This window comes from Sturnira hondurensis, unplaced genomic scaffold (genome assembly GCF_014824575.4).
Source record: "Sturnira hondurensis isolate 20B ecotype Veracruz unplaced genomic scaffold, ASM1482457v3 Scaffold0014854, whole genome shotgun sequence".
Taxonomy (NCBI): Eukaryota; Metazoa; Chordata; class Mammalia; order Chiroptera; family Phyllostomidae; genus Sturnira; species Sturnira hondurensis.
Window position 1 is genome coordinate 1,988,745 of NW_028087485.1, and position 11,076 is coordinate 1,999,820.

General features: G+C 39.7%; 1 protein-coding gene across 1 annotated transcript in view; it reads right to left on the minus strand.

Moving 5' to 3' along the window:
• Positions 1-11,073, minus strand: part of NHLRC2 (NHL repeat containing 2) — a 52,340-nt gene extending 41,267 nt beyond the window's left edge. Inside the window, exons 1-2 of the mRNA XM_037063879.1 lie at positions 10,642-11,073; positions 7,333-7,485 (exon numbers count right to left, since the gene is read on the minus strand). Coding sequence (XP_036919774.1) covers positions 7,333-7,485; positions 10,642-10,819 — 331 coding nt within the window. The 5' untranslated portion in view covers positions 10,820-11,073. The remainder of the gene's footprint in view (positions 1-7,332; positions 7,486-10,641) is intronic.
• Positions 11,074-11,076: the final 3 nt, after the last annotated feature.

An 11,076-nucleotide genomic window follows, 5' to 3' on the forward strand; every position in this document is an offset into this window, starting at 1 on the left:
ATTTCAAATTTAGACACTACTGCTAGCTCAGTAAAAAATAAATTTGTAAAATATGGGGGACATGAATACCTTCCTCATTTAATATTTGAGTTTAAAGTTAGCATAATACCTGGCACAATAATAAGCCATATACACACACACACACACACACACACTCTATTACTATTTGCTTTTCTTTTTTTCAGGTAAATTATGTTACTTAGCAAAAAAAGGAAAGGGAGGGGAGGGAAAAACACGCCAGGCTCTTTGGCAGTTCACACGCCTTCCAGACGTTCTACGGGCTCACCGTATGGTTGTGAAGTGGTAGCACAGGACCCACAGCTGCACAGCTCCTGCCAAACCTCCCTCAGGGTCTGTCTCTAAATCCCAGGCCAGATGAGTGTTTAGCACCATGAAGAAGGGCACCAACGTACCCTGCTGGGTACGGCATATTTAAGTTAGAAATTTACATGGGTCCAGTTCACGCCTGCAGGTCGCAGGCGGCCCTTGCTCTTCCTCCCCTACTACTACTTCATACTCACCTTTCCTTTTCAACTGCCTGACCTGCTGACTGCAAGTTGAGGCACTAAGACATAGAAGTAACAGTCACATGTAGAACTAGTTAACCAGTTCCCACAATTACATCAAGATCAAGCGCCCACGATAAATCCTTCATTATTTCTCATTACTTCTAATACTTCTGCTTCTCTAATCACACCCTAACTGATAGACCAAAACTCCATGTCCTCATTCTGCTCTTAGCTCTACGAATCCATGCATGAAATCCTCCTCCACTCGGCAGTTTTCTCAGTCATCCTGGTTAAGAGAAGCGCTCTCTCCAGTAGATTCACCAGAAAGCAGATTCACATGTGCACAGTATTCTCTAAGCTCTTGGACATTCAAAATGTTTCTATAACCCTAATTGATTCTTAAAAGACAGCCATTTGAATACATTATCCTTGGTTTGTACTTTCACTACTTAAGATTCTTGAAAATACTGCCTAGTGTTGCCTTCCTTTGTACATCTGTGAAAAGTCTGTCCAGTGTGATTTACATGCCTTTAAAAGTCTTTTTTTCCAGGAGGTTCTGATAATTTTTAAAAAACAACTTTAAAGTGTAATATTTTTACTAGGACATCTCTTGGGATATTCTAGGTCAACTTTCCCTGGTGTCTGGTCGGACCTTTCCATATCTAGATTCAAGGCTTCTTTTATTTCCAGAATATTTTCTTGGATTATAGTTTTAGATATTAGCTCCACTCAGTTGTTTTGATTTTACTCTTCAGCCTCCAAATAGTCTTATGTTGGACCTCCTCTTCTGTTTTCCAGTTCAGTCATTTCCTAACTCTTTTTACTTCTTTCTTTAGCTCATTTTTTCCCTAAGTTTCTGCCCCACTGCTTTACTTCAATGCTCCTGACTCCATGTTTACATGAATTTACTGTCCCTTAGGCACCTTGTAATTTAGTCTTCATTTCTAATATAATTCTGACTTTTTTCTTCATTCTCTGAGTTCAAGCAACACATTTCTCCCTTTTCTTTTCCCCCCCCTTTTGGGTCTATTTCTATTCTTAGTTTTGAAATTTCTGATTTAAGTTGTTTTTACATTATTTCTAAAAGCTGTTTGAGGATATGTAATTCAATTGAAAAACTGTTAGTTTTTGCCAATTTCATGACTGTTTTTTAAGTGAGAATTTTCATCAGCATTTCAACTCTTGAGTCCTGTTTTCAGCTTTTTACAGTTTTATATGGATGCGATATTTTTAATATTCCTACTCATTTTATGGGCAGGGCTCTCGGTGTGAGAGCGCCCTCTTCTGACAGCTCCCTTGCTTTGTGCGGCTTCATCCTGGACAGCACGGTTGGTAGACAGCACGGTTGGTAGGACAGGCCGCTGTGTATTCTCCCTCGGTTTCTGTAGGATCCTTATGTTTTTCACTCTTCCTGTCCTTTATCTCTTCAGCAGACTATTTCCGAGAGAAACCACACAACCGTATGTCTGATTCTCTTCCGGAAGCAATGCTTCCCGCAGACTCCTGTTCCCACACTTTTCCAAGAGCTGGCTCTATGATCTGGTACTGATCAGATCTGTGTCCAGGATTTGTGTCCAGGTCTGCACTTACTTACTAGTGGGGTTTCTCTCTCCGCAGGTCTCTGTGGTTCTTCGCCTAAGAACTCTAAACCACTTTTTTCATGGCTATTTTAAGCCTCGCCCTCCCTGTTCTCAGTACCTGCAGGCTAGCAGCAGTAGGACCTTTACTGAAATTCAGTTTATTCTCCAACTTACAGGTAATTTGAAGGCCACAATGTTCTCTGTCTCCTAATATTGCTGAATGCAAGATCAAGTGCAATTTTACTTACTTTCCTTGTTATGTTTGGAGAGGAGCAGAAAACAATTAAAAAGAACCAAAATCTGATGGCCACTGTTTTCCTCCAAACCCGGAAACAATACAGATAAATTCTTGTTTTTAGCATCAGGCTTATGGATATGTAATTTTCTTATCCTTTAATACTTTGTTAATTTATTAAGCAAATATAACTAAGTCCTAAAACCATCATTCTACTTAATGGAGAAAAATGAGAAGAGAAATCAATTACAGGCATAAGAACCAGAAAATTTCTTTGCAGATACTCTAGTATGATTGGGAAACCCCACAAAATCAACTATAAAACTACAGCATATAATAAACCATACTGGAAGTAGCAAAATATAAAATTAACACATGAAATCAATGGCCTTTACACACCTATACAATAACCAGTTGGGGAATATAATGGTTGACAAAACCCCGTTTACAATCAACAACCATAAACATACAAAAAGATGTTTGACCCCACTCTGAAATGCAACTGAAAACTACACCAAGATACCATTCATCTCACCTGAGATCAGAAAAAATTTAAAAGTATGCACATTCATACACTGCTAGCAGGAAGCCAAACTGGGTCAACTCTCTTGATGAGGAATTTGGCAATATCGAACACAACTTTTAATGAATTTAACTTTGACCCAGCAATCCCACTTCTAGGAATTCACCCTTAAGATATACCACCAGCAATATAATAGATCCACCAGATTACCCATTGTTTGTAACTACTGAGTATTGGAAACAACCTAGGAGCCACTATACACACAGTATAGGAGGAGGGCTGCATAAATTATGTTACACATACACTCGCAATGAAGAATTGTGCAGCTACGGAAAACAATCGGGAAGTTCTCTACATGGAGTGACTGCCAGGATTTTTATACATTTTGCTTTTTCAAGCTGTTACATGAAAAAAGCAAAGTGCACAAATATGTGTATAGTAACTCACCTCTTGTGTAAGAAGAAAATAATAGAAAGAATGGATCGGAAGAGAGGATAACTATCCTCAAGGGAGCACCTGATCTTCTTGAAGGGGTGTCCAACCTGCGGCCCAGGATGGCTATGAATGTGGCCCAATACAAAATCGTAAATTTATGTAAAATATTATGAGGATTTGTTTTGCAATCACGTGTCTCAATGTATTTAATGTGTGGCCCAAGAAAACTCCTCTTCGTGTGGCCCAGAGAGGCCAAAGGTCGGACACGCCTGTTACAGGACAGTTTTCTCCTTGCTTCCTCCCACCTTCATGTAATTTTCCTTACTTTCCCTCCTTAATTCCACATGTATAAAATAAACTGCAAAGCTGTCATTCTCTGGAACACTTGAGATCTTGTTTCATGCATGTCATCAGTTTTGCTCAAATAAACTCATAAAAAATTCTCTACAGGTTTAGACATTCCTATTTCAACAACATGAACTATACCCTATTATCTGAATAGAATATCTATATTGATCTGTGTACAACGACAACTGCCAAACAATGATGCCTCCCATTTTCTCCAGTGCCAAGAACCTTAAAGTGAGAATACAGAGATTTTTCTTAAAATATTTCGCTTGTTCTGTTAATCATACAGAATTAGTGTAGGAAGAACTTCACCCATGTGTCTTTTCCCGGTGCCAATTCTGCTTTACCCTTTTGCTATAATAAATCACAGTTGTCAGCGCAGCTGCATGTTTAACCCTGTGAGTCCTTCTAGAGAATTACTGAACCCAGTAGTGGTTTTAGGAACCCTGACACAAAACGAAACTCTGTATTGACTGCTTAAAAGGTTCAGTTTCACTCTAAAATGAAAAATGCATTTTTCTAATTTTTAATGAAGTATAAAACAGAAAAAGAGTGTATGTTCCTAATAAGAATACCAGCACTTATTCAGTAGTTTTATGGCATTTGGGTTTTTAAAAGTTTAATTTAATTATATGTTAACACACACCTAGCAATCCTATTTCAAAATATACTAAGTTTTCCTAATAGTTGTTTTCTTAAAAAACAAGAATGCCTTCCCTTACATAATAGCCATTGTGCTAAAATTGGGTATTACATAATAACACACCATTACTGTATCTAGTATGAAAAGGTAAACGGAAAATTTAGAAACTCTCAAGTAGAAAAGGAAAAAAACCCCACCAAGGTCCCTGTCAGTATAATATGTGAACCGAACTATTAAGAATTCATAACCTCAGAGCACAGCTACATTTAAAAATATTATTTATTTACTTTAGAGAGAGGGGAAGAGGGGGAGAAAGGGAGAGAAACATCTATGTGAGAGAGAAGCGTCGATTGGTTGCCTCTCACTTGCACCTTGACCAGGGACTGGCTGCAACCCAGGCATGTGCCCTGATCAGGAATTGCCCTGGTGGTGCCCTTTTACTTTGCAGACGGGTGCCCATCCAGCTAAGCCATGCTGGCCATGGCCATACCTACATTCTTAAACGCTGTTTGAAGAGCAGAACCATTCACTACTACTAAGTACAGTATCTATTTACTTTTTCCTTTAGACTCTTGGGCATTGTAATTTCTCCTATGCTACTGTAAAAGTGATGGTGGTCCCCATAACAAACCCAACTTTAAACGCTGTTTTACAGAGGAAGGAAACTGGGTATTAAATTGGACCTCTTTCAAGGTGTTTTGAATTAATAAGAACTTCCTCACAAGGCTGAGCAATTCTGGCCTACTGATAACAGGAACTGAATATTCCACGAATTTAAAATAGGCGGCCGAATGTCCCTTTCTAGAACTATCAGCACTGTTGCGAACACGTCCGAAAGACGGCAGACGGCAGTGAGGTAAGACTCCTGGCTGCGCGAAAGCAAATGGAGTTGGTGACACCTCGCTGACCCTTGGTGTAGTCACCTCTGGGCGTGCCTGAGCTTGTGGCTATGAACTGAACTGATCTTCTGAGCAATATAAAAATCTTTCATTTTGAAGTTATCAGTATTTTCAAATAGCAGCATATTACTGAAATGTTTTTTGACATTTATAATATTGAGAACATTTACACACTATTTTTCTTTTCAGAAGTGTGTGTAAAGATAGTTTTTTGGTTTTTAGACTTGGTTACAATGTGCTATAAAAATGATGTTTCCAGTGAAGTGGTAAAGGGTCACAAAGATCTATTCCACCATGTCACTGAATGTGTTCCAGGTATGGGGTTAACCAAGCAAGTGAACCGTATCCAGTCTTTAAGGGTTATCTTAAATGTGGAAATAGTTAACCCCAGGTTTCTTAACCCAGACTGTTGTGTCTCTCTAAAACTCAAATTTTATTATGAGATCCTTCTATTAAACAACAAACAAATTGAAAACCTTTAATATTTCTGTATCTTCAATGAAGGAAAAAGTCCAAATCCTTAGGAATGCTATGTGAAGCCCTTCACCACATGGTCCGAACCTAACCTACCTTCCACTTTTCCCAGGAGCCCCCACGAAACCTCCTCTTCTGTGCCCTCCTGTTGCCTTGCCTGTGGCTCCCTCCACCAGATGTGTCTCTCCTGCCCCATTTCTATTTTCAGCTACACCGCTGCTCATTTTCCCAGTTCCTCTTAATTGTCTCTTTCTCTGAGAAACCTTTTTCAGTACTTCTAGGCAAAGAGAATTACTCCTTTCCTCAGGTTCCATAATGCTTTTCGTTCAACTTTGAAACATCTTTCTCCAGCAGTTAGCGGAGTACCTTACACATACTACAAGTTCAATAAATATATTTATTTACACGGACTTAATGAAGACACACAGGCATTCAAAACCTAACAGATGAGATACTCATATTTCTTAAATCAATACAGATGAATTTTTCAAAACATGATTTAGCTACTGGGAATATCGGAGTTCTTGATAAATCTCATTATTCAGCAATTTTAAGATACAACCTATTACAATTGAAAAGCAACTGAAGTTTCACTAGCACTGAAGATTTTATCTATCACTCCTTTTAAGTTTCAAGACATCCTTCATCTTGTACACGTACACTCTATTCTCATCTTTACTCACAAGATCAGTGACCCTCCTTTTTATCTAAAGTAGAGCTTCAATTAATGTCAACCTAATTAATCAAAAGCTTTAGTTTCATTTACCCCCTACTATGTTCTCTTTTAGGATGAGGTAAACAAAAAAATCTGAAAAAATTTCAAACCTCTAAGCAAATACTAAGTATAATAACCTCTTACATCTTCAAAATCTGCAATACAATAGAAGGATTTCCTAGTGTGCTTTAGAAGACATTTTTCACAAGCAGGTCAAAGAAAAACTATGTTATAATATTCTGCATTCCACTGTTATTCATGTCATTTGAAATTAAAGAAAGAATAATTACATTTCCTATTAAGAATTTTAAACCTGCCCTGGCTGGTACGGCTCAGTTGGCTGGGTGTTGTCCAGCAAACCACAAGGTTGTGGGTTCAATTCTCGGTCGGGGCACATGCCTGAGTTGTGGCTTCCATCCCAGTCAAGGTACGCAGGAAAGGCAACCCATCGATGTTTCTCTCTTACATCACATTTCGCTTCCTTTTGTTCCTCCCTCTTTTCCTCTCTCTCTCTAAATCGATCAGCATGTCCTCAGATGAAAATTTAAGGAAAGAAAAAAAGTGTGCCTTTGTTCACTGGTATTGGGGCGGGGTAGAAAAACTGTAGACCTTTATATCACAGTTCTTGAGAAGAATATAAAGTCAGAGTCACACATTTAACTTTTTCATAGAACAAATTCAGGTAAATCTAGACATAAAAAACGACCTTTTAAAAATACTTGATCATAAAAAAGTACCTTATGTCCTATCACCAGAAAAAATATACTAAATATACTAAATGCTGATTCCAGTATCACTACGCTTAATTCTTCATGAAAAGGTACATGAGTCCTTAATTCATAGATTAGAAATTACTTTGGGGATGACTGAAGTCTTGCCAAGTGTTCATTCTCCCACGAGCAAATGAGTCAGCTACTCTCCCAGTGCCTAGGCCACAGCGGTCTGTTAGCAACCAGTCAAGAGGCAGTTACCTTTATCAGAGTAGGTGTGTTCTAGGGCATGGAGGTCAGGCAGTAGGTGAATACAGTTTATGCAGCAGTAGGTGAAGAAGTCAAGGACAACCACTTTTCCACACAGATCCTTGTAGACAGAAATAGGCCCTTCTGTGTTCAGCCATTCTAATCCTGAAATTTACACAAAACAAATGATCATAATGAAAGAAAAAGACAATTTATTTAAAACTTTCCACTAAAACGTGAACCACATATTTCTAAGGAGAAGATGGGGGAGGGAGAGGATAGGGGAATAAGATGGGAAAGAGGCTGTAATGAGGCAGTTTACTAATATAGCAAGGAAAAGCTACCAAATTCTTTCAGAAATAGTATGATAGCCTGTGTGTGCAAGAAAATAAGATCAAAACATTTAGGTAAGAACAAGAGAAAATACCAAATATTAAGAGGGCCTAAGCACACAATTAGGTACAAATGGGCTACTGAAAACGAAGGTCAACCCTAAGAATAGCAAGACATGACTAAATACAAAAAAGAACAAAGTGTTCAAGTAAAAGGATAAACATATAATGCTTAAACCAATTTCATAGGAGCAGAAATGCTCTAGATTTGAATGAGACCTTAAATATAAAATACTTTAAATGCAAAGTTAAACAAACTACACTGTTATTATAGATTTCATGGAAGCAACATTAATACTGATGAAGAGCATGTTCCCTTTACTCCAGATTTTTTCAAAAATCTCATTAATCGGTACTTTTGCAAAGCAGAATTTATAATTACTTGACCATTATTTACAATTTTAACTATGTCCTATGAAGACAGATTTTGTTAAACTAATATTAAAAGTACAGCATCTTCATGTAACCAACTTACAAAAACAAAGATAATGAGTTTGTTGGTTATAAATAAATAAACACAACTACTAAAACTATTAACTCTACCTTTTTTAAAGTATAGTTGACATACAATATTTAATTATACCTTAAAGCAGGTATGTGGAAATATTTTATAGAAACTGAAAGCCAGAGTTCATGAGAACAAGTGCATAGTAACAGCTAGTGACTAATGACAAGGAATTACTGAATTATAACAAAATTCTAAAAAAAGAAAAACCAAACTGCAAATCAAATTACTATTTTTTGCCAATTAACCCAACCTAGAGATGTTTTAAGGGACAGTGAACTCATAATTATCCATTTTAATAGAATTTTTAAAAGTTTTTATTTATTTTAGAGAGATGGGGAAGGGAGAAAGAGAGGGAGTGAAACATCAATCCCAGTGTGTGGTTGCCTCTAGCACACCCCACACTGGGAATACGGCCTGCAACCCAGGCATGTGCCCTGACTGGGGATCAAACCGGCGATGCTTTGGTTTGCAAGCCTGCGCTCAATCCACTGAGCTCCACCACCCAGGGCCTAATTATCCATTTTAATAAGGTGTTAACTGTATGCCAGATCAAGTTATCATATAAAACTTCGAATTTGTATTTTACATCCTAGTTGCAAAATATTTATGAATCTCTCTTTTAAATTTATTTTCTGTAAATAGTCAAGAATGACTTGGACTGGGGGATAGGGCAAGTATTGTTACATGTCGGTTATTGTGCGAGGTGCCTCTCAGGCTTAATAATAAATTTTATAAAAACAATAACTACAATAAATGTAGTGTTAAGAGATGCTAACATTTATTGAGCTCTCCTATGAACTAGGAACTTTAGATATATGTATTACTTCCAGTCTACATATTAAACATAAAAAGTAAACACTCGTTCTATTTTGTGAGAAAGTAGGCTTGGAGAAGTCAAGTAACTTGTACAAAATTATGCAGCTAACAAACGGAGTAACAGGGATTTAACCCTAGGTCTGCTGGCCCATCCATTATACCATACTGTTTCCTATAAACATGTGTTTAAGACATGAACAAAACATACTGTTTTTGAGACAGAGTTATGTTTATGGCTTCTTGATTACCGCCTACTGATAAAGAAACTAAGAAAAGGACTCATTTCTAGTATTCTGTCCTCAGTCATTTACCCTAGGTCCAGTAGAAAATTTGATTATGTCAAATATAAATCTTGAATATTTTCTTACATTATTTGCCAGTCACAGAGGTCAAATTTCATAGTATTAAAACACACTCACTGTAAATACACACAAGTCTGGAAAATAAAAGCACTGGCCTAAATCCCAGCTGACAGCCTGCCTTTTTATAACAGTGTACTACATAATTAACGTCTCACCAATTTTTTTCAAAAATATGGATAGCATCTTTTAAAGCTTCTTTGACAGGACAAGCACTCATGCTCCCAAATCTTTTGTAAGAATTCTGCAATATTTCAATTCCATTACAGACTTACTAATAGAAAAAGTAAACACTTTTCAAGGTGGGCACAAAAGGCTCAGAGAGACACACAAGACTGTCGTCAGAGGTAAGGTTCCGATACACCTCCCTCCCGAGAGATACCGAACCCTGCCCCGTCCAACCAATTAACTATACATGTGGTTTCGGTGTCATGCCAGGAGTCAGGCCAACACCGCCAGGCGAAACGATGGCTGTCCCAACCAAAGAAGGTAAAGCAGGGTTTCACTTATCAGAGCAAGACGTGCTTCACAAATAGCAGCGCTGGGACTATCTGCCCCTCGTGTTCCACTCCTGGCGCCGGGATTCGAACCTGGGAGATGAGCCACATTTGATGCCGATTTTAAAAATTACACATTTCAGGACTTGGAACGGAGAAGTGTGGCTCAGCGACGAAACCAGCCAATCTTGGGTCTTTCTCGTCCGATCCTGACAGATATTGGTTGTAAGGCCCTCGGCAAATTAACTTAGCTTTCCTGTGCCTCAGTTTCTCAGCTGTGAAAAAGGACTCATAAGAAGAGCGCCTCCAGGGATTGTTGAGAGGATTAAATAAGATAGTACCCCTTAAGTGTTTAGGATTGTGTTTCACGCAAGTGATTCTTACTTGCTAGCTAGTATGATGCAGAAAGATGACGACGATGGAGATGATGAGCAACCAGAATGAAAAGACAGGGTGGCATGGACTTAATCAATGCCTACCGGAGCCACTAAACATTCATGGAACGCCTAGTTAGTTAACAACATAAAGTCCCGACGGGGCTCGAGGCTCAAGGACAAATAGGCAGGCCCCCCAGAAACTCGTCTGCCGCCGCTTCGGGACACCTGGGAAGGGCAGAACCCGCGAGCCCCGGCTCCCGCGGGGCAAAGCGCCCAGCACCACCCCGCCTCGCCCACCGTTTCAGGGGAGGGCGCGGTCCCCGAGGAAGGGGAGGTTCTGGAGGGGTCCCCACCCCGAAGCCAGCCCCTCACCTTCCGGAAACTCGGGCACTGACAAGTCCCGCTCCCAGCCGTCCACCTTCTGCAGGTACTGGTAGACCAGGCTGTCCTTTTCCTCCAGAGTGACGGCGTCGAGCAGGGCGTACTCCAGCGAAGTCTGAGCCGGGAGCAGGCCAGACAGGCTGCAGCCCCGGGCTCCGGGGGCCGCCATGTTGTCTCCGGACAGTCCAGAGGCGGCCGCCCGGCCCGCGGGCTAGGCTCCTTGGGCGAGACGCAGCGCTTTCTGGCCTTTGGTTTCAAAACGGCACATTCACCTCACACTCCACCAACCCCTCTAAAGACTCTTTTTCTCTTTGGTAAGCATGCATTCAAACGCTAAAGTTACTGCCGTTCGCCGCCAATTTCCGGGCGCGTAATTAAATTACCGCCCCAAACCACCCCGCCCCTTCCAACTCCTCCGGCCGCAGC